Here is a 25,492-nt window from a genome sequence, read left to right as displayed (position 1 = left end):
AGCTGTTTCATTTTTTATATAATTGTAATTAACCTCAAAACAGATATGGTTAATTCTGGGTTGCACGACTTTACAATTGCCCTATAATTTAAACCGCATGCTTGATTATTTTGATGGAAGATTTTTCACTTGGCTATGCTACCAATTATATTTGGTTTAATCCTTTATCCAAGTGTAAGCAAACAAAGTTTGCTCCTGAAGTATTTTCAGGACTGGGGCATCTCGAGAAGTTATACAACCTTTGCCATGAGTTGCCTCAGTCCTGAAAATACTTCAGGCACAAACTTTGTTTGCTTACACTTGGATAAAGGATTAAACCAAATATATAATTGGTAGCATAGCCAAGACTTTTAGCTTGGACAGATGAGTGGGGTTGTAGTTGTAATATTAATAAATGCAAGATGCTACACTTTGAGGTGAAGAGGCTATGTACTGTATTGATGGAGATATGCCTCAGTAAGTGAATATGATACGGGATCATGGGGTGATGGTAGATAGTGGACTAGAGTTCCAATGGCACATTGCAAGTGTTGTAAAGACTGCAAATCACATTGCCGCTATGATAAAAAGTACATTGACATATAGGGATAAGAAGGTGATTGTGCTTCTATACAAGGCATTGGTCATAACACACATGGATTACTGTGTCCAAATTTCATCACCTATTTTTCATTGTGATAAGAAACACCAGAGAGGATCCAAAGTGATATATATTGGGACTCTGGAGTTTGGGTTATGCAGAGTAATTGAGAATTAGGTTACAGAGTTTGGTGGATAAGATGAAAAGAGGAGATATAAAGTTGGTTAAGGGATTTTACTAGATTAATACAGAAGGAATTATTCTACTGACTCCATGAAAGTTACTGTAATAATAATAATATGTTAGCTTTCTAGGATGGGTAGATACAGTTATTTGATTATCTTTTTTTTATTGTAAAGTGTATTTAGGATGTTGTTTAAATGCACTAAAAACAAATCTGTTGTCTTAGACCACAGAGCCTAATATCAAAAGGTTCACAGAAAATTCATCGTGGGAACTATTCATCACAGGAAAAAGTCATCGTGCAAAAAATTCGAAAAAAAATTTCGCTGAAAATGTTCTTAATTTCACAAAATATAGTTAATGTATTATTTATTTAGATTTTAATTGGATTTTCATAATACAGTCATACCCCGACTTATGCGAATCCGGAGTTATGCTGTTTCTTATATGTACGTATTCCCGTCCTGCTTCATGCCTCACCACTAGCCGTATCTTTCCGGCGCCGGCTGCATTCGCCAGTGTCGAACATGCTGTGAACAAGCACTGACGTGTTTTCCGTGATCTCCAGCCATACATGATTTTTATAGTCTACAAACCTTGCAATTGTTTAATGTTATGTTCTTGATAAAAAAATTTTATCACATAAAAAATAATAATGTCGTCCAAAAGAAGCAAGTCCGATTCTTCTACAGCTAGCAAGGAAAGAAAAACATTGACTTTGAAAACAAAACTCAACATTATTAAGGAATTTGAAGGTGGATGAAAATTTGTGAGCTAGCAAAGAAGTTCGATCTACAGGAATCCACAGTAAGAACAATCGTAAAAGAAAGGTTTACAGATTTTGGAGGACATAGATTCTAACGAGGGACGAATTGTAGCCACAAGGCAAGGAATAAAAAAAAAAAATCATTAGCTTGCTATGAAGAAATTTCGCATGACAAGAAAAGATATTATGCCATCAGATGAATCTATTAGATTTTATGAAACCATCGACATCGAAATAACTTTCTTTTTTTGATGTACGAAAAACTACAATTATGATTATATTTCTTAAAAAATATAAGTGTTTTTGTAAACCTTTGGTCACAATTAACTAATATTTTGTATGTTTATATATATAAATTATATGCAAAATTATACCCTGAGTTACGCGAATTCAACTTAAGCGCTTTATGTTGGTCCCACCTACCGCATAACTTCGGGGTATGACTGTATTTTTAATCTTATAAAGTAAAAGTAATATTTTATTGATCGGTTAGTTTCTTAATTTCTGTTTCATCTTATAAAATTATAAATATTCTTTCCTACTTAGATACTACAGGTTTTTTTGATGAAATGCTAATTTTTACAAAACTGAATAGGATGGTTTAGGGATAAAGGGCACCATATTTAAGAATATTTATTCTTCTTACTGTTCACTATTGTTCTGCACACTTAGACACCCATCCAGATTTGATATACAAGTATTCCTTGCTTAACACGGCGAAATTTAATTGCGGCAATCCCTTTATACGCGGCAAGAGTTTTGATTAATGCGCCTTTAACCATGTGGAGCTTGCAGCTGTCTGACAGATACATGCAAAATGTTTAATATAAATATTCTTACACAATTCAGTGTATAGCTTGGAGGTCATGAGTAGCTGTACATTCATTTGTTACGAGTGATATTCTGCACTGTTTCTTGCTGTCAGTTTAGTTTAACACATGCTATGTAAAGGTTTATGATATTTGACAGTAAATTGTATCTGAGAGATACTGTTACCTCCGATGTCAGTATAGTATGGTTTAGTTTAGTTTTTATTATTATTATTTGTTCAATAATTTTTAGATTGTAACTGAAAATAAATAAATCATCATGTATTACTGAAATAGAGAGCCAAAGCTTATTTATCATACATCTCCTCTAGGAGATGTATGATAAATAAGCTTTACATTATGGAAAATACTAAGGAAAGTGATCTGGAGCTAACTCCACCTTTACCATGAGTTGCTGATAAGGTTACTTATGCTTGCATCCGCCGAAACTTTTAGTTTCTATATATTTGGCACGAAACTCTTGTAGTTTCTATATTCGGCTATGAAATAATGTTGGATTCAATATCCACTTAATTTTTACCATCATGAATTATAAATGCAGTGTGTTTTCTTTGTTTTATTATTGTTTGCCGAGGTCTGGAGAGTCATTTTGCTTGGTATCGTAGAATCTATGCCGATAAGAAAAAAAAAAAAAAAACTAAAACTGTTCAAACGACTCTTGATAACTTCTTTTGATAAAAAAATTGCAGTAACTAATGTAGGTACAAGTATTTATTAAACATTTACTTTGCATTCATTTTTTATCTTTCCTAAAAGAGTACCACATAAAACAAATTATTAATACAGTACTCGATAATGGACGAATTGTAATTTTTACCATTGATTATTAGATTTCATTAACGCGATTTTGATATATGCAGTAACATCGAGATATTAATTAACCGCATTAATCAAGGGATACCTGTACACCTAATTCTCCATTAACACAGTAGATTGGTTCCAGAAAAAACCATGTAAAAAAAGAATACAGTGCATATGAAAAAAATAGGAGAATGGTTTCAGATGTAAAAACCCGATACGAATAATAAGTTATTTTCAAACAAAACATATGAACCTCATTGAATAAAGTTCTATTTAATTTTAATGGAATATTTTTTATTTTAAATACTTATTTAAAGTATATTCATATATATCTTTCTTAAAGAAAATAGTATACATAATAACAGAAATTCAAAAAAGCCCAAATAAACCCATGCACATGGTTATTAAATTTTATTCACCATCACTTTCTGACAGTAGCTGCATTCTTTTGTGTGAGACTGGAATTAAATCACTTACATCACTCAAAACACATTGCCCATCCTCTTCATACTGCAATGGAAAACATTTTCTTCAGTAAAAGGAACTAAATTCGCACTAATTTCCAATAATTATGAAGTTTTTTACCACAAACTCTGTAATTAATCGTTCAGATCCTGCTTTGACTGCAAAGGTACAGGGTTTTTTCCTTTTTCACACATTCTGACCAAATAGCTTTCCAACATGCATTTAAAGTTGATGGTTTCAATTCTGATAATGCCAACTTAGCAAGTTTGATGCATTCAAAAATAGAAAATTTCTTCCACACAGCAATAATTGTCAGTAAGTTATCTTTATGTAGGTTATCCAAATGTATTAGAATGTTCTTATTTCGTAAGTTTTGAAGGTAGCGGTCGCAAACTGGTCTAGTGGTTGTATTAAGGATTTGTTATTTGGTGGCAGAAAACAAAATTTCACATTCGGACGTTCTAAAACAGGATGGCCAGGTGCATTGTCTATAATCAATAAAACTTCATCATCATCAAATTCCTGCCATGTACCCTCAAGGGGTGTACAGGATATGATAGTACTACACGAAAAATGTACATCATTACTAATTCCTATCTATAATTTTCCTCCAAATCAGTCTGTTACTTGTCAAAACTCCAACATTATCAGTCTTATATTTCTATCGTCTAAGGCACTTTGTAGTGTATCAATCCACCTATATCTTGGTCTTCCTCTGGGTCATTTTCCTGCCAACCTGGCAGAGAACACTCGTTTTGCTAATCTTTCCTCGCACATTCTGTTTAAGTGACCATACCACCTGAGATTAGCTCTGCTAAAGCATTCCTGGATGCTGACAATGTCAAGTTCTTTCTTAATATCCTCATTTTTAATATGATATTGCCATTGATGCCATCTGTTCATGCTTATAATCTTTCTCAGGACTCTCATATCTGCGGTCTCTAGTCTTTGGTCAAGTGTTTTACTTCTGACCCAGCTCTCAGATCGATAAGTTAAAACTGGTTTGAACACTGTCTTGTATACAGCTAATTTAGTGTTCCGACTAATTTCTCTCTTATTCCATATGAATTTATTCAATTGACTTCCTGCCATACCAGCTTTGTTGATTCTGTTGTCTATTTCTATATTTAATTTACCATCTTCACTAAAAATCGTGCCTAAGTAGTTGAAATGTTTTACTTGTTCCACAGGTTCTCCATTCACAACACAGTTGACATTTTCAACGATTCTGCCTATTTTCATTGTCTTTGTCTTTTTATTGCTGACTGTCATACCATTTCTATTACAACAGTTATTCAATTTAGTCAGTGAATCTTGCAGACTTGTAGTGGATTTATTTAGAAGTATAACATCATCTGCATAAAGCAAAGAGCTGACATTAACATCTCAAATTTTGATATCATGTTTAACACCACTTTCTTTCATAATGTGATCCATATAGATAATGAATAACAGAAGGGATAATGTACATCCTGTCTCACACCAGATTTAACATTAAACCATCTTCCTGTACTTCCTTCAATTCTAACTGCTGACTTACAACTCAAATAAAGACTAAGTATTGCTTGATATAATGCCCCATTGACACCATATAACTATAACGTATTGAATAGCTTCTCTCTTGGCACCTTGTCATATGCCTTTTCCAAATCGACAAAAGTTAAATAAAGATCTCTGTTATATTCCCATGCTTTCTCAACTATTTGTCGTAAAGTGAAGATCTAATCCCGACAGCCTCTATTTGGCCTGAATCCAGCTTGTTATTCACCAAGCTTTTCTTCCACAATTCTTCTCAACTGTTTCTCAAGTATACTTGCATAGATCTTGCCAGGAACACTCAGTAGGGAAATACCTCTGTAATTCTCACATTCAGTTTTATTTCCCTCCCTTTTTATATATGGGTACTATGAGAGCTCTACTCCAATCATCAGGAATTCATCACTCTGTCCAGGCATTCTGAACTATGCAGTGCAGCCACTGTAATACTTTTATACCACCATACGTCAGCATTTCTGGTCGAATATCATCTACTCCTGCTGCCTTTCTACATTTCAAGCCTTTGATGGTTTTTTTCTACTTCAAGTATGGATATGTATTCCTCACAGCATGCCTGTTTAGTGTTTTTTACCACTGTGCTCTCATCACTGCTTGTTTCATTTAGCAGTTGTTCAAAGTAATTACTCCATACTTCAAGGATATCTTTTTCTCCCGTTTTTATGTCACCTTTATCATCTCTAACTCCTTTTACAGCACTCTTTCCTCAATTCCTAAACTTCTTCAACAACCTCAAGAATATTTTGCCACCTTCTTGATATTTATTTTCTATGTTCCTGCCAAAGTCCTCCCATGACTTTTGTTTAGCTAGTTTTACACAGTGTTTAGCTTTCTTACATTTGTCTCTGTATTCTCTATTTGCACAAGCTGACTTATTTGCTAGGAACTTTTGATATGCTTTCTTCTTTTCCTTCAGTGCCCCTTTAACTTCTTGTGTCCACCATGGAGTTCTGATTTTTCTATCCTTGCAGACAACCTCACCACATGCCTCTCTGGCTGAATCAATAGGGGATTTCTTCAAGGCTTGCCACTGAATCTCCAAGGTTTGGTTCCTGTTATATTAGTCACATTGACTAATAACATAGTCAATGAGACTTTTCTTATTCCTGGCCTCTTCTCTCCATGTGAATTTGTGCACATTTTTATGTTGGAACATGGTGTTAGTAATAACTAGTCCATGTCCTGAGCAGAAATCCAACAGATATTTGCCATTATTATTAAGTTTGCTCTTTTCTCCAAATTTCCCCAAAATATTTTTGTACGTCTGACAATCATTTCCTACTCTGCTATTTAGATCCCCAACAAGGACCAATTTTTCCTTTTTCATTGGGTCAATTATCTCCAAAGCATCAAAAAATTCCTCGACTTCTACCTTAGTTGAACCTTCTGTGGGACCATAGGCATAAATAAGTCTCATTGTCCATTTCCTCATTCTGATATTTGCCCACATCACTGTACTTGAGACTGCCTGCCATTCGAGAAGATTCGCCTCTCTATTTTGTGTTGAATACTATGGCTACTGTTTCTTTTCCTTGATTGTCATTGCCTGAATATAACATTTTGTATTTATTTCTCAGAAAGATCTCACATTTTTGTCTTTTTTGTTTCAGTCACCTCTATTATGTCGATCTGGTACTTATCTAATTGCTCAGCTGCATTTGTTTGTCATTCAGGCTTAAGTTGATAGTACCGATGTTTTTCTCTGGTGATGTTGAGTTGGGGTGTGCTTTAAGATTTGTTCCAGTAGCTGACTTTTCGCTGTTTGCCCTGGTTCCCTGGCGAAAACAACGGGGGCCTTGTTTAACCGGACGAAGCCGCAGCCGACATGAAATTTTGTCATGTTGTACCATCATTTTGTATTGAAAAAAAAAAAGGGACAAAACTTTTGGCAACTCCTATAGGTAAAGATGACCTTGCTACTGCATCTGCCTGGTATCTCCAACTCTGGGTCTGGCTCCCACTGAAGAGACTTCAATAAAGGTCGAAACTAGTCTGGATAGTGGCCAATCCCTTAATGCATAACAGTATACATATCCACAAGGAGATGTGTTTTGCATTATGGGAGATACTGGGATAGGAGTGTTGGTAGCTCGCTCCACCTTTGCTACGAGATGCCTGCTGTTGTACTACTTACCCAGGTAAGTTAGTACAACACTATATTCAGTCCTGAAGATATTTTCAGGTGCAAACTTTGTTTGCTCTCACTCAGATAAAGGATTAATCTAAATTTATTATACATCATTTTGTATATTGGTTTAAGCCAATAAGAATACAATTTGGTCAGCTAAATCCCAAATTGCCAGCCCATCCTCATTCGTTCATTATCTAGGTAGATACCAAACAGGGTGGATCACGAGAAGGTGAGGATTGGACATTAGGTCAGAAGACATGGTCGGTTCTTCGTATTCCTTTAAAGGCTATGTGGAGGTCTCCTCTCAGTTATGCAGCTTTGAACCTTAACTTATTTTTTTTTTACATTATAAAACCTTATTTTACTTTATTTTTACAATATGAAGCATCAATTCAAGTTTAAGTACATATGTACTGTTCTAGGAAATGATAATTATAATGGAAATACCCTTTTTAACAGAAATGAATTGAAACAGAAATTTTAAAAATAAGTGCCATTTGAACCATGTTAAATCAAAATATACCATGTAAAAATAGAATTGCTTTTGTTATTAGCTCTGTGTGTGTGTGTGTGTGTGTGTGTGTGTGTTATCTGAACTAATTCAGAAGAATATGTGTTTCAGTCACTGAATACATGTGTATTTTGAAAATGACTACACTTTTCATGCATAGTAGAGACATCTTGTATGCTAGTATTGTTTACTGAGCTAGTATAAGATTAAGGTGCACGTTTGAATAATATTAAAGAAATGATAATAGAAATTACATAAATTCTATCATCATCATGTAAATCGGCATAAGCTAAATTACCATCTGCATCTACAATATCTTTACCTATTCCCCAATACCAGTATTTTATGACACTAAGAAATTTTAATGACCATATTATGTGAGTAGATGAATCATTGGAGAAATCTTTTATGTTGCGAAAGATTAAAGGAATGATAAGAAGAGAAAGACCACAAAAGAGTTGGATGGACAACATAAAAGAACTTACTAACTTGAACTTACAATTACTGAAAAAAAGGACAATAGGTCGAGTGGAATGGGGAGCCTTTGTTCACAGGATTACCAAGAGTCGAAAGCAACTGGATGGCACATAACTTCTTTACTGAAAAAAATGTATAGATGCATGCTTCCAAAATGAAATACATAATTAATTTTCTTGTGAATCATTCAGAAATAAACTGTAAACAGAAATATCATTGTTGATATTTGCAATATCAACAATGATACTGGCAATGGGCATGGATGTTTGCAATTGTTTTTAGGTGAGAGATGAATTTGTGTCATCTGATGTGAGACCACATCACTGCTTATTTGGAGGCCTGAAGTGGCTTGAGAAAGTTCATATTTAGTCTCTAGAGCAGGTGTTCTGGACCAGGTAAAAATGAATAAAAATTACAACAAAAAGTAAATAAAATAACCGACATGCTAAAAAGCATTCCCTAGCCAGCCTATTGTTGTATAGCTATAGTACAACATCACATCAAAGATACAAAGCAACTGCTTCAGATCATTTATAATTTTTCGATGATGATAATAATAAGAAAAGTGATTATCTTTTCTTGTTATTTTATTAATTAATCTTATTAATTATTAATTTGGCAGAATTAATTTACAAAATTACCACATCCACCTATAAAAGAAATATCAGCATTTTTGTTCAGAATTATTTAAAAGAATGGCACTGGAAATTTCTGACTTAAACTGGGTTATTACTTGTGGCTCTTTAGTGTGACTTCTGAGAATTGTTTCTTCTTAAAGACCACAATCGTGACGAATAATCTCCTGTAGCTTTCAGCTTGGTGATGTTAGGATTATTGTCTAGTATATCTAATCATTACTGTCTAGTAACCAGAAAGAATGAGAAAATAATAGTTGATAGTGTGGAAGGTGTGAGTGACTGTGAAAGTTTAGGAGATGGTTTTGTTTGGGAGAGTGAATTTAGATTAAGAGTGACTGACCTGCAGAGGGAGATAGATGAGTTGAAAGAGGAGATGGAATGTCTTGTGAATGAGAGCAGAAGTATGAAAGATAAGATTAGGAGAATGGAAGAGATAAATGCAAGGCGAATCAGAGTAGGAGAGAGAGAGAATTTAGGGAGTATGAGTGAGAGGTATGGGGTGCTAGAAGAGGAGAGAATGGAAACAGAAGAGAGGGAATGAGAGAGAGGTATGGGAATGCTAGCAGACGAGAGGATGGAAACAGTAGGAGAGACGGAATGAGAGAGAGAGAGATATGGAAGTGCTAGACGAGGAGAGATGGAATGAGAGAGAGGTATGGGAATGCTAGAAGACGAGAGGATGGAAACAGTAGTAGGAGAGATGGGATGAGAGAGGGATATGGAAGTGCTAGAAGTGGAGAAAATGGAAACAGTAGGAGAGATGGAATGAGAGAGATGTATGGGAGTGCTAGAAGAGGAGAGAATGGAAACAGAAGAGAGAGGTAATGGGAATGAAAGAAGAGGAGAGAATGGAAACAATAGGAGCGAGGGAATGGTAAGAGGTATAATGTATGGCGACTCAATGATCCGTGGTGTTCAAGATAGGATGCGTGAGGAGTGTTTGCCAGGAGAAACAATAGAAAGGGTGGCTATGGCAATTAAGAGAGGTGAAAGGGTGGATGAGATGATTGTGATGGTAGGAACGAATGACATGAGTGGTAATGTAAGTCGGGCAGCGAGAGATATGAGATTTTTGCTTGAGACTGTACGGAAGAAGACAGAGAGAGGAAAAATAGTGGGCGTGTTGCCTAGGTATGATGATGAGCTGAGCAGAAGAGCGGTGATATTGAATGGCTTAATAGCGAGAATGTGTGACAAGAGAGGACTGGTATATGTGGATGTTTGGAGTGCATTTGAGGAAAGAGAGGAATTGTATGCGAGAGACCGTTTACATTTGAATGAGGAAGGACGTAGGCATCTGGAGAGATTGCTGTTCTGAACGAGTCAGTGTGTCCCAGGGAGGATGATAGCAGGGGTGGCCTCTTGTGGGAATGGATACTTGGGAGAAGGGAGACAATGTCAGGTAACACTGAGCCCAGTGGAGTCTAGAAGGGATAATGCTGGGTATAGAAACAATGGCATTTATATGCTTTATACTAATGCCAGGAGTATCCGGAATAAGGGAGAGGAATTGGTGGCGCAGATAGCATCAGCCTGGCCAAAAATTATTGCGATCACTGAGACGTGGTTGACAGAAGGGGATATAACAACAGGAATAGAAGTCGCTGGGTATAGCATTTTTCGTCAGGATAGGAGGGGAAAGCGTGGTGGTGGGGTACTGCTTATGATAAGTGATGACCTATGTCCTCTAAGAGTGGAGAATTTGGAAGGAAGTGAGACAAATGATTTTGAGAGCGTATGGTGTGAGATAGAGGTAGGCAAGACAGGATATTTAGTGGGGTGTTGCTACAGACCCAGGAGCACAGAGGATGGGGACCAGGAGATGTTTAGACAGCTAAGTTTGACAAGTGCAAGAAGAATGATTGTTATGGGAGATTTTAACTTCAGTAGTATAAATTGGAGAGAGGAAGATGCATGTAGCAATAGGGGAATGGAATTTCTAGAATTCTTGAGGGACAAATGTCTTAGGCAACATGTAACAGAGGGAACAAGAGGTTCAAAAGTTTTGGATTTGGTTATAGCATCAGAAGAGTTGATAATAACTGAGTTGACGTCTCTCCCACCAGTTGGAAAGAGTGACCATATGGTGTTGACTTGGAAAATGAATAGACATGCAGGAGTATCAAAGAGACGGGAACTTATGGGGAATTATAAGGCAGGTGATTATAATAGTGTTAGACGTCAACTTCGGGAAGTTTCATGGAGAGAGAAATTGGAAGGCCGGGATATCACTAGTGCGTGGGAAATTGTGAAAGAATATTTGTTATCAGCAATGGTAAGTTGTATACCATGAGTGAAGAAGAGGACGCAATTTGGAGTAAAGTGGATGACAAACAATATTAAACAGGAATTGCATGCGAAAAAGAGGCTATGGAAGAGATATAAGGAGACAGGTGAAGAGATGCATGAGGAATATAAGACACAGGCCAGAAGAGTGACTAGTGTGGTAAGGAAAGCGAAACTGGAATATGAGAAGAGATTGGCCCTAAGATCCAAAGAAAATCTATGGAATTTTTTAGCTATGTGGCCAGTAGGAGGAGAAATGACTGTGGAAGAATGATATTGTGGGATAAAAATGGGAATAGAGTGACTGATGCAGAGGATATAGTGGAATTGTTCAATGAACACTTTATTGGAGTATTTCATCCTAGAGGAGTCGGTTTTAATGCTAGAGGGATAGGACTGGTTCGAGGTCTGGAGGTACAGGAGGAGAGTGTGTTTCAGATACTGAGTACTCTGGATGTCAGTAAAGCTGTGGGACTGGATGGTATTTCACCACGAGTTTTGAGAGAATGTGCTAGGGAATTGACAGTGCCTTTAACGTGGCTTTTCAATGAAAGTCTGGCTTTGGCAAAGGTGCCCAGGGAATGGAAGGAAGGTAAGATAGTGCCATTGCATAAGGGTGGTAACAGACTGGAAGCGTCTAATTATAGGCCAGTCTGTGTGTCATCAGTAGTTGTTAAGATCTTGGAGAAAGTAGTGAGGGACCGTATACAGCATTGGGCAGATGAGGGTAATGTTATCTGTGAGAATCAACATGGATTTGTGAAGGGGCGTTCTTGTTTTAGCAATATGCTAGCCTTTTATAATAAAGTTACAAGAACATTAGATGAGGGAAAGGCATACACTGCCATTTTCTTAGACTTGGCGAAGGCATTTGACAGGGTGCCACATGATAAGCTGATATTTAAGTTGCAGCACATGTGTCCGGATGTCAGATTGGTCAACTGGATTCAGGATTGGCTGTCTGATAGGTATCAGAGAGTTGTGTATGGTGGAGCAGTTTCCAGGAGGCAGAGGGTTACAAGTCGGGTCCCACAGGGCTCAGTACTAGGACCTATATTGTTTAACCTTTATATCAATGACATAGCCAGTGGATTGCAGGGGGATATTCAGTTGTTTGCGGATGATGCGAAGCTGGGAAGGATTATTAGTAATAGTGCAGATGTGGTAACCCTGCAAGAGGATTTAAATAAGCTAGATAGATGGGCAAATGAATGGGGGTGTCAGTTTAATGCAGCAAAATGTAAGGTCTTGAGGTTTGGGAAACATTGACGGGATGCTGCATACTCTATGGGAGGAGTTATACTGGAGGAAGTAGGGGAGACGAGATCTTGGGTTGATGATTGATAGAAACCTGAAGTTTAGGGGACATATTGCAAAGGTGGTGAAGGTAGCACAGAGGATTGTTGCTATTATGAGAAGGACACTGACCTGCAGAGATAAGAGGGTTATCATTCCGTTGTATAAGTCTCTGATCAGACCACACTTGGACTATTGTTCTCAGATTTGGTCCCCAGGATTTGAAGGGGATAAATTAACTGTGGAAAGGATACAAAGATGGTTTCAGGACTGTACAAGGATAGTTATGAGTATCGGCTGAGAGAATGTGGACTGCAGAGTTTGGTGGATAGAAGAAGGAGAGGTGATATGATTGAGACTTTTAAACTGTTGAGAGGTGGTTACAGGGTTGACACTGGGGAGTTCTTTCGCTTGGTTGAACAGCGGGAAGGAGTGATGACAAGAGGCCATCCCTGGAAGTTACGAAAGGAAACTGTGAGCAAGAGGGTAAGGAGTGGTTTCTTTGTGTGGAGGGTGGTTGAGCCGTGGAATGCATTGCCTGATGGAGTGGTGGGAGTGAGAACGGTCAGTGAGTTTAAAGAGTGGTATGATAGAGTTTGTGTTTCTCAGGGGGGGGACCTCCCCCTCGATGAGTCTTGACAGACTTTATGTCTTAGGAAGGACCTCTCTCGATGAGTCTTTTGACTCCTTGGAGGCCTGAATAATAATAATAATAATAATTATTATTATGATATATTATTAAAGAACTCAGATTTCAGAAATGGCAATAATTGAGATTTATTTTTAGGTTATAGAAGAACATAGTAAACAATATTATGAAAAGATAACAGGAAATCTAATTTGTAAAAATTAAAATAATTTGAACTATTTCTTATCTGCTGAAACAACTGGTGCCGAGCAAAGAAAACAAGATATTGGAATAATCAACCTATAGAAGTTAGACAGAAAGAAGTTATTTATAATTCATTTTCTGGTTCAGATAGGAAATTATTATTATGTGACACCTCCAGAGAGTCCAAGGACTCATTGCAGGAGGGCAAATCTACTCTACTTCGTTAAATACATCTCACCCTTTCCACTACTAAATTCTCCTACTATGACACTACTACTACCATCAATGCTATCTACTGCCCATCATCACCAACAACTTTATTTTTTGTCTGTAAATTGTGTGTGTTCTGAAGGCTGATTTGTCTGTATGCTGGATGAGAAACCCAACTTTCTGGGAGAAAAAATCTTGCTACATTCATATGAGATTGGCTAATGCACTTTCATTTGAAAAAGCCCATATAAGAATTCCCCTCTTCACAACGAGAATCTAACCCAGGTTTTTTCCAATCAAAGGGCACAATGTTTTGTTGTTCTTCCAGTTGTGCTACGGAGGCAAATGTAATTGAAATATCTGAAAATGAATGAATAAAATTTTTATTATTATCAATGAAGTACTACAAATGAAAATAGAATACAATGGATAATAGGAATAAAGAACAGAAAAAGGAAATAGATTACAAGGAACAGTACAATGTGTGTGTCACCAAGGACCTTGGCCATGCTGGTTACTATAAAAATACAAATGTGGGTGAAAAATACAGTCACTTCCTGCGATGAATTTTCCTCATAATGATTAGTCTCTGTGAAGAATTTTCCCATGATTGTGCGGACACATATCAAACACATCATGTATATACACTGCCAAACCACTGGTTTGCATGCTGTGTTGAATTCTAAGTTCTTTACATGTTCTATATAGAAGTTGGATCCCATTGCTATCCCATCCCATTGTTTTGTATATTTTTCCTTTCCATGTGAAATAAGCATTGTGTACCATGAATTTGAGTAATTCAAATATTCTTGGAGAGAAAATTGGACTTATCAAATCAAGAGTCACTGTTAAAAGCACATTAGAGGTATAATGTGAAAAATAATCATGACTAAATTTTTGAGAATATGATTTTTGTTTATTTAGTATAATTTTTAAAATGAACAGAATTTCTGTTCAGATGACTTTGCCAGTTGCTTATTAGAACTGGCTGTGCTATCAGCTATTGGGTGTGGTGATATCAATGTATTCTGATTTGTTTTATATTATAAAACTGGAGCTTGTTAATTTCTTTTGGGCTAAGATGTAACTTTTTTTTTTTTCAATAATTTCAGAATGTTTTCTTTGTGCATTAGTGGGCAGCATCAAGAATTTTTAGTGAAGTTTTAGGTACATCACTCCAAACACATGAACATTATTCTAAGGATGGGCAGATTTGGGAGTTGGTAGGGTGCAACTTCAATATCCAAAACTTTCTCAGTTTGAATAGTGAGGAAGCTTGATGTGATGCGTTTATGCCAGGAGAAATTGAACACAAGTGTAAGTTCAACCAGAGAGAGAGAGATCGATCTTGTTTGGCGATTTGTTTATTAATTGAGGGTAAGGGTCGGTGAGCTGGGTTGTAGAGTTAAGGCACTGGTTATAGATAATTTTGATTCTTGGGATGTCTGTGCAATGCATGGTTTGTCAAATGATTAGGATGAAGGGAGAGTACTGCCATCTGCAAAGCCGTGAATAGGATTAATGGTGATTGAGATTAGGTCATTTGTGTACTGAAGAAAGAGAGTGGATGATGGAACAGAGTTCTGAAATACTTCTGCATTGGTGGTGAAACTCAAAGAAATGAAGCCATCCACTATGGCATGCAGAGAGGAAGTTGGCAAACTAATCACAGGAAGACCAAAGGATGGCAATTTGTTTAGGCCTCAATGTCAGACAGTCAAGAGCTCTGGAAATGTCAAGAGTAACATCACAAGTTTCTCCGAACCTTTCCATAACACATGTCCTGTGGTGGGTGATGTAATCTAAAAAAGGGGTTGCCTGTGGATCTAGAATGGCAGATTCCTTATTGGTGGTTGCTGATTAGTTGGTGGGTATCTAGTAGTAGAAAGTTGGCTGTTCATGACCTGCTCCATTATTTTGGAAAGAACTGAGGTGATGGCAGGTTTTTATCTCCCTTTTTTGGGCTAGGCTGGATATGTGATTGCTTCCATACATTGGAATAAGTATCAACTATGTATAATAGATTGTAGAGATGATACACAACAGGTGCTAGCTCTGGAGCGTAATATTTGAGAACAATTGGAGAGATGCCATCAGGAAGACTTTTTTAGTGTCCAAGTTATTTAATAATTTTCAGATGTCATTTTGTCAACAAACTACAGGAGGCATATGATGTGTAGATTCTAGTATGATAGGAGGCAATTTTCCTTGGTCATCTATGCAAAGAGTTCAAAGAAAAGTGTGATGCTAGGAGGTCAGCTTTATCCATGAGTAAAGTAACTGTGCTGCCATCAGGATAGAAGTGCAGGATTGCATCCAACGGTCTTAGCAAAGCACCAGAAGGCACATCTTCCATTTGGACAGAAGGCAAATTTCCTGCTCTTGGCCTTTATGAAATCAGATTTAGATCTGCTGATGGCTGTTTTGCATTTGTTGCATGCTTTGGTATAGGTGGATTATGAACCTGGGGTTCTTGATGCTAACTACCTGTGATAAGCTGAATTTTTTCCTTCAGCTGCTTTGATGAACTTTTTGTTGAACTGTGGCTTGGAAATCAGACAAAGATTTTGGATAGAATGGGGGATGAAGGACTGCAAGCCAGTGAGGATAATTTCCATGACTTGTTTGAAGCAGGTGTTTAAGGTTAGATGAGCAGAAGCAGTAGTCAGACCACAGAAAAAAGGAGTATAAATTCCAGATATCATCCCATTTGGCAGCTTTTTACTGCCAGAGGATGCAAAGTTGCAAGTGTTTAGAGGAAAGGCATTCTGTGAGAGAGGAAATTTACACAAGATTGTGGTCTATATTGCTGAGAGAGGAGATGACGTCTATGGTGTGTTTGGAAGAACTGGTTAAAAAGCGATCCCGAGTATCAAGAAAGTGAAGACTGTTATTAGGAAGTCATGTGGGTAGATGTATGGGCTTGTGATGTAAAAACCATTCAAGTGCATCATTTCCCTCTTATACAAAGCTTTTCTACTATCAAATTCACTCCATACATCTAAAAAATTCATACCCATTTCTTGTACACTGCCTTCACATCGAATCATTTGCTGTTATAACTTCCTTCTTAACTCAGTACCATCATATCTCAGTAACAGACTAACTGCTTTCACGCTCTCTCACTCTTCTTTCTCACTTCAGCAACCTTTCACATCCTCTCTCATACTGTATTTATCACTTCTTAAATTCATTTGTATGAGCAGTACCATCTCTTACTTTTCTCTTTCTGGATTGCAATCACCACAGTATTAATTTTTTTCCAAAAAAGCTCTCAAATAGTGACTCCATTGTCGAGCTCAAATTTGATGATTGAATCACCATACCATATTACTTCTTTTTTACCTTAGTCTAATTAATTGTGACTTACCTTATTATTATATTTCATTGACATCTTGCCAACTTCTACAGCTTTACTGTCTCTTATTTTTCTACTTATTTTGTCTTATCCGTTGAGTTTTTCTAACCATTCATCAACTCTAACTGATGGATCAGTTGTCTTGTGACTTGTTTTAACCTAGAAATTTCATATGCCAAATTATCTTCATTTCTATCACACTGTTATCAGTGAGGCAAAGAGGTTCATCTCTGGCATCTGTGTTAGTCTTTGCTTTTGATGCCTCTCTATTTTATGGTGGACTTTTTTGTTACTGTTTTTAAAGACTACCTTAAATTAACCATATGTCTGTACTGCTGAATTTTTGGAGAACCAGGTCTTGGATATCAGCCAAAGGTTTGCAGTGAAGTGAGGAAACGAAAGCCTTCATTCCAGTAAGGATTATTTCAGTTATTTGGTCCAAGCAGGTGTTTGGATCAGGATAGCAGAAACAGCAAGTAATACTATGAAAAAGAGGTGTAGAAATTCCAGATGTCACCATTGTAGTGTCAAAGGATGAGATTGAAAATGATCTTTTTGGAGAGAGAGCTAGTTAAGAAAAAGTTCAGTGTTGAGACTAAGGATTATCTATCCTGGTTTGCAGGCTAAACAGTTTTTTTATGTTAGATCATGATTATTAACAAATGATCTAGCTTTTATTCATCTCTGAAGCTAGAGCAGGGGAGTCAGTTTAAGTTATTAATATTAAAGTCTCCCAGGAAGATAATGTCCAGTTTGGGTAATTGAAGCATGTGACATCAGCTTTCAGCGATATCAATGCTTCTTTCTTTATTTACCAGATTAGTAGAACAGTACAAGATAGTAAATGAAGAATATGAAGTGAGGAAAGGAAATCTTGAGCCACAGCAGACCCATATAGTAAGGGTTGGATAAAAGTCTGATGATGCATGTTGTCAACCTAAGTGCACTTGATTGTTTTTATAAGTTATTTCAGTTAAGGTATAAAAGATAATTACATTTATATTTCAGTTTATTTCTTTCATTTAGTTCTGTACATATTTTGATTTTTATAATCTTTTTGTAAATAAACTTTCATTATTGATTCATCTTAAATTAACATTTAAATTATCAAAGAAACTTGTGAAATACTAATAATATAAATGAGAAAGAAAATTCAAGTATTTTATTACATTATGAAATGGGTTTTGCTAATCTTTCCTCTCCCATTCCGTTTAAGTGACGATGCAGGAAGTGGATGAGATTAGAGATTTGGGAGTGATGGTTGACAGTAGACTGAAGTTTTGAGGGCATATAGCTAGTGTTGCAAAGGTTGCACATCGTAGTGCTGCTATGATAAGAAGCACTTTAACATGCAAGGATAAGAATTAGAAGTGGTTGTGCCACTGTATAAGGCACTGATCAGACCACACTTGGACTATTGTGCTCAGACCTGGTCACCTGGTTTTCAATGTGATGTGATGTGGAGACATTGGAGAGGGTCCAGAGGCAAGTGACTAAGATAATATCAGGACTTTGGAATGCTGGCTGTGGAGAGAGGTTGAAGAAATGTGGATTGCAGAGTTTGCTGGATAGGAGGAAGAGAGGTGATATGGTAGAGATGTTTAAGTTAGTGAGATGATTTTATTAGATTAATCCAGAAGGGAATATAAAAAGATTAGAAGGTGAGAGAGGAAGAACCAGAGGTCATTCCTGGAAGTTATGTAAAAGTGTGGTGAAGAAGGGTGTGAGGAGTAGATTTTTTACATGGAGAATTGTCAGTGAATGGAATGCATTACTAGAATGTGTTGTTAATGCAAGGAGTTAAGGGTTTTTAAGATTCTATATGATAAATATGTTGTCAGTTGAATAAACCTCCCACGATGAGTCTGTCGACTCCATGGGGGGTGCAATAATACCATATGAGATTAGCTCTACTAGCACATTCCTGAATGCTAACAGTGGCAAGTTCTTTCATACATACATCATAACCACATCTTCTTTAGATGACTTGCTGAAGGCTCATAGTAGGTTGAAGGCTGCTTTTTCAAGAATCTTTCAATAGAAACCTGACTTGCAGTTTTCAACTTGTTGAAAGTTTTTCTGTTTGGTTCTACCATAAATTAAAGATACCAAGAAATTATATTCTTGGTTTAATCCTCTATCCAAGTATTTTATTACATTATATATGCAAACAAAGTTTTCACCTGAAGTAACTTCAGGACTGGGCAACTTGTATATACAGGCTAATGACTTCACATCCCTTGCCTTAGTATCTCATAATGCAAAGCACATATCCTTATGGAACATGTACAATGCTATACATTATGGGAAGGGTCACTACCCAAACCCAGAAATGATACCAAGATTGAAATAATGCAGAAGTCGTTTCCATATACAAGTAACAAAAAAGGTGTTTGCACCTTATTACTAAAAACCCTGAATTAGATGCTGACAGTTGGCACAAACTTTGTTTGCTTACACTTGGCATCTTTAATTTATAGTACAACCAAGTGAAAAAAAACTTCAACATCTTTCTCTAATCCAGATTAGTTTAGTAATAACTTGTGAAACCTTTTGGCTACATGTATATAGAAATGACTTCTGCATTATTTCTGGGTTTGGCTCCCACTGATAAGACCTCAGTAAAGATTGAATCTCTTTCACCACGAAGTTCCACAGTTATGTATTGACAACAATACTTTGTTTCATAACTTGTTGAAGTTGAATAGTATGACATAATTAAATATCCACCTAAGAATCAGAGGATTTCTGGCCTTGCTTCTCATACCATAGACACTAGACTTAGAGTTCATTGGAATGAAACCAAGATTTTGCTCTGCAGTAGATTTAAATATGATCATCTGTTCTTTTAAACTTATATTTTTTTAATCTTGAATATCAGAACAACACTTGGTTCTGGAACTTAAATAGTGCTTTCTCCTGTTCACTTATGCTATAGACTCATTCTTGTTTCATAATTTGAATGTTGTAATCAGTCTTTTGCATTCTTATTAAATGATGCTCATGTTACAGTGAGCAATATATACAGAAGCTGATATTAAATTCTCATTTCCCTTACATGTTTTTATAAAATGTTAATAATTAATACCATGGAAGTTCTATGTTAGAGAGTTTATATTTTTGATAAGTGAACTCTTGGTAGATATAATACCAAGATATAGAACCAGAAAGGCTTCATTTTGGCAAATTGAATAATATATAATGAGGATATTAAAGATCCATCATCTTTTCAGAGTTAAATAAATTAACTTAAAAAGTTTGAAATTTTACCTGAGAGTTTATGAAGAATATAATTCTCTGACTTGGGACTTTCATTGTATGTTGAATAGAGCGTTTTTGCCTAGTCTTGTATAAGAACCAACAATTTGAAACAGCTGTGAGACACCAGTGAAACCTAATCAGTGCACCAATCAAAAGTGAATATACAGGTTACTAGGCAGAGTTCATATCTTTTAAGTAGTGTAAGCCAAGGCAACTCCTATGCCAGTGATTATATTCTCATAAATTTTTTGATAAAACATTTTTTCATTTTATTTGGTTATAAAAAAATGATGCATTTAATGTCCTCATTATGTATTAATTTCCATTGAAATCCTCTGGCTCTATATCTTGGAAATAATTAAAGATGGAAAAATAAAAATTAGTTATGACAAGTAAATTCAAGGATCCCTATTTCCTATAAAGGGGATCAATATTTTATCAGATCTGAGATCTTATTAAATTATTCTTTCATGTTAGCTTTAGTAGAAATAATGAACAGAGAACTTTTTTGATTTCTTTTTTATCATCTATTGAGGATGTTTTTAAGAAAAATATCATGCCATTTGGGAACGAGTTGGTTTGTCTGTTTTTTCAAAATGCTTGCAGAATGGCTTCCATGAACATCAGTGTTTCATAGAGCATTGGTTGAAAAACACTAGTTAAGATGTAATTCACTTGTTGGTCAAATTACTTCTTTAGGTTTATAATGTATTAATGAGGACTGTAAAATCTTGTATAGAAGGAATTTTGTACAAAATTCTTATATACTGATTTTACTTGAGAAAGAAAGTCAATACAAAATACTTGTAGTTTAATTAACAATTTTTCATAAGTGTTTTATGTAATCTGGTAAAATATTAGAATGAATTGCTAAGTTTTAGCCCAGACAGGGTTAGAAATGTAAACCTGAGGCTATTGCCAGGTGCGAAGGTCAGTGAGCTACGGGTTTTCCCACCATGGCTCAGCGGTTTCATAGGGGGTGGGAGGAACCCCTGGTAGAACATCCGGGGAACTCGATCTGAAGAAGTTCCAAGGCCGTGTAGGTAGAATAAAAAAGAAACAGGCACTCTGCTCTCGGCTCCTGACTTGTTCCGGTGTCGCTTCGAAGAGGTTCCTGGGTCCAGCTGTTCCGAGGATGGGGGAAGGATATCCCGCTAGCAGTATTTCGGCGATGATAGGAGATTTTTAACGGTGGTGTTGGCCTGTTCGAGAAGTCCCATCACGAAGTTCTTTAAGCGATCTCCGAGAATGCTATATTGTCGCAGCCATGGGTATCTGTTTGCAATTGTAACGGAAAAGAAGAAAATTATGTTCATGATCTCTAGGATCTTGAATGCTGAACTGGCTGAGAAATGTTTCGAGTAAGGCTGAGATTAATGTAGAACTGTTATTGATTGTGAACCTTAGAGCAGGGATTGTTGATTATATAGTTGCTAGCATATTTGTAAAGTTGTGAAGTCAGAAAACTGCACTTCTAAATTGTTGTGAGATTGTTATCTGCAGAGTGATGAGCATTTGTTAATGTTAAGAGTTAATGTTGGAAGGGAGATTGAATGTGAAGCTTAGTTAAGCATAATTCTGTTAATTATCTAAGTTAAATGGAGTTGAATTGTGTGTGAAACTAACCATGTGTCTGACGTATATGTGAACATCTATATTTGTCTTTGTTTTTAAGCTAAAGGCTGAAAATGTTGATTTAAGTAATTTGAGAACTAGACGTGTGTTGCATTGTTACTTAGCAGAATTGAAAGGAACCAGATAAATTTGATATGTGTGAAATCCTATTTCTTTTATTTTGTAATTACCATGTCTTAGTATGAATAAATTGTTTTGTTTGTTAATAACTTGTCTGATTTCGACTTCCAATGCACTTCTCATAAAAATATAGAACCTGTGTCGTTAAAGTTAACCACGACTGACTAATTTTAAGTATCAAACGTTGCTTGAATTAGGATTGCATATTAGAGATAATTCGTGTTCCGCTGAGCATTTCTTTTACATGTATAGGAAAGACAAGCAATTACTTGGCATGATCTTTTAATGGTGCAGTCCTATACAAATAAATTTTTAAAGATCAGTGTAAGAGAAAGCCAGCTAGTTAGACAAAGGAATTGATTCCAGCCAGAGGCAATTCCTGAATCTATACTCCACACATGTGCAAGTAGCATAGTTACGACCTTGAGGGGGGGGGAGGTAATGAAATTGCAGACTAAAGGATTAAAAGTGATAAGACTATCTCAAGCAACGATTACAACTCGGAGTTACGACTGACAAGAAATTAAAAAGTTAAGAAATGATATTGAATATATTTCAAAACAAGTATACAATACAAAAAAAAAATTAAAGAAAAATAAAAAATCTTTATTTTTACAGGACCTTTTAAAAGTTCTGTAGATCAATAAAAAAAAAATATATTTCATAGATCAGTGTCAGTCATGGGATGTCTTCATTTTTTTTTTTCTACACTACCATTTTGCTTATTGAAATTTTCAGGATGAAGTTGTATAATAAATCATGTTTGACTTTCAAACGCAGGTTCATGCTTATCTCTTGACCTAATGTGTTATAGGATCTCAGATTTTCATGGCAAATTGCCATTAAAAAAAAAGTGTATGGTGTAACCTGAGAATTGCTTCATGTCTCTCTCTCTCTCTCAACCTTCATTCAAAAAACCATGAGCTAATTCATCTGAAATACTTTGCAATTTTGTTGTGAACTAGCTCCATGTTTTGTGTGCTGTCCTTCATTGACTGTTTAGTTAATGAAGTACTCTTCTTTGCACTACTTATTGATAAGTTAATTCATCATCATCTTTTTTTAAAGGACCACTTTAGCTAGATGGAGAGCTGCTCAGTTAGCTGACCAGGGTAAAGGACAACAAGAAAGGAGACCATACCTTGCCTCAGAGTGCAGTGATCTTCCAAAGGCAGAAAAATGGAGAATGCAGATTATCAGAGAGGTAGCAAAGAAGGTGGCCCAAATACAGAATGGTAAACTTTGAATCAGAAAATTTTGTATTAGTACATACAAGTGGCTTTCTAAATTAGTTGTACAGTGATCTCTCAGTTGTCCAACCTTCAAATAACCTTCAAGAGTAAATTAACTGACCATTGAATAAATTAGTATATTGGTGACTTCTGGTAATTGTACTTCCACTTATCTGGCAACCAAAAAATTGCCTGCTGCAGTCATATAATTAAGGGATTAGTAATTATTTAATAGTTAAATGATTAAAAAGATTTTTCATTTGAAAAAAAAAGAATACGTACAATTAAAATTGAAATATATTAATACATTTTAGTAATGCTCCTGAATATCATTATCACAATCAAAATTCATCTTACCATAATTATTCTGTCATATGCAGCAGACAAGCAGACATTAAATTAAGCTGTTGCTACCAAAACTTTATGACAACGATTTATAGTAAAGGTCTGAAATACTACACTTCATCAAAATCCATTCAGCTAGTGATATACAGTATTATATGCTGAGTGACACAAATGTAGACATGTGTGCCTCATAATTTTTCTAGTAGACATTTAATGTTGTCAACATACCGAGGTACATTCATCCACATTAAATGGCAACAATAGGTTCTTATGAAATTATTTTCACACCCAGTGGACATTCTGGTGCTTTTCAAAAGCACACTGTAGTTCTCAGTAGAATTATATTCTGTCTTACTTTTGTATCCAGTTTACATTTTTATTATATCAAAAGCAATTTCTTAATTTGATCAAAGCATGTGTTTGGGTCAGAAGAGGAGAAACAATTACAAAGGTTTGAAGAAAGGTGTGAGTCCAACTGAAATTAAAACTGAGATGTATAATACTTTAAAGGAAACTACTCCTTCATTTTTGATAGTAAAAATAAAAAATTGAACAGCTCTTTTAGGCATGGCAGAGAGAGAGTTTTGGAAGACAACTTGCAGTAAATAGTCATACACAACAACAACAACAAACAAAAAATCCATGTTATGATGTTGAAAGACTACTGAATTAAAGCGCATGAGATTAGTAAAAACTATGGGCATCTCAACTGAATGAGTGCACATACTAACCCAGTAGTAGTAGTAATTGGGTATGTTAGAGGTGTCCATATGGTGGGTGCCATATTTGTTGATGCCAGAATGAAAAAAAAACACGTTCAATGTCAAATTTCAAGTAATTGGAGCATTTTACAAAGAATCTATTCAATTTTCTGAAGAGATTTGTGGCTACTGGTGAGACTTGCATCCACCACTGCAAATTAGAAACAAAAGAACAGTCAAGTGGAAACATTCCCAAATCCATGTTTGAAGAAGGCAAACGTAGTTCCATTGGCTAACAAAGTCATGGAATCTAATCTTTTGGGATTCCAAGGATAGTAATTGATTATCTTCCAAAGGGCCAAACTATAAATGAGTATCAATGTACTTACATATAAAATAATAAATATATGAAATAGTACCCTACTATACTAGTCCTCATTAACCAAGTCCCCACACTTATGTGCTTTCTGTGGCCTTCACCAAATTATTTCCCCTGCATACTTCCAATGCATTTCTTCCCTCTCTCTCTCTCTCTCTCTCTTTCTTTCCCCAACACTTGTCTTTCAAGTCGCATAGTTTCTTTATTTCTGTAGTATGTTGATAAATACATCATGGTTTAGCATGGCATCTCCTGTGCATTAAGATAAAAGGCACACTTGCTGTGTAATGGATTTTAAAATGAAATATTAAGTGTATACAAAGTGGAAAGCAAGTGATAGATGTTTCCCGTGTCCTTGTCATGCCACAGATGTGGTAAGCTATGTGAGGGAGAAGCAAGCCCTGCAGCACTCATTCAGGACTCTCTGGTTTCCATACATTTTCGACAGTGGAAAATGATGAAATGGCAGTGGATAATGTGCTTAGTTTTGCTGTCATTCCTTCATTTTCCAAGCAACCCCAAATAAACAGTTCATTATTTTTGATGTCATAACCAATTTGCATTGCATTCTTTTATATTTCTTATGGTTATAATAAATAGGTTTATATAGAATAATTAACATGCATTTCTCATTGGCATAGGTATCATTTCCTGTCTCAATCCCAAATAAACATTAATTAAATTAACTCCAAAGAAATTTAGATCTTTCTATAGATAAATTCACTGTCATTTATCATTTTATGGTACCTCATTCTCCACTTATAATGAGGACTATCCTGAAATTTGCACCTTTTTCAATTTTTAAGATATTGACAAAAATTTTAGTTATAGTTTGTAAAAACACTATCATGTGCAAATTGAGGTGGCTATACTAGTACTTAATTGAAAACTTTTATCATCC

At 35.8% G+C, this 25,492-nt stretch overlaps 1 protein-coding gene across 2 annotated transcripts in view; it reads left to right on the top strand.

Moving 5' to 3' along the window:
- The window catches only part of LOC150108458 (pre-mRNA-splicing factor ISY1 homolog), a 128,989-nt gene that overhangs the window by 26,128 nt on the left and 77,369 nt on the right, over nucleotides 1–25,492 (top strand). The window contains exon 3 of one of the 2 annotated variants that reach the window (XM_090415860.1): nucleotides 23,003–23,169. The exons of the other annotated variant lie outside the window; for it this stretch is intronic. Coding sequence (XP_090271986.1) covers nucleotides 23,003–23,169 — 167 coding nt within the window. The remainder of the gene's footprint in view (nucleotides 1–23,002; nucleotides 23,170–25,492) is intronic. 2 annotated transcript variants of the gene reach the window in all.

This window comes from Typopeltis vanoorti, chromosome 3 (genome assembly GCF_054136105.1).
Source record: "Typopeltis vanoorti isolate ZY-2024b chromosome 3, IOZ_Tvanoo_1.0, whole genome shotgun sequence".
NCBI classification, from domain to species: Eukaryota; Metazoa; Arthropoda; class Arachnida; order Uropygi; family Thelyphonidae; genus Typopeltis; species Typopeltis vanoorti.
This window is presented reverse-complemented; position numbering and strand designations above follow the sequence as displayed.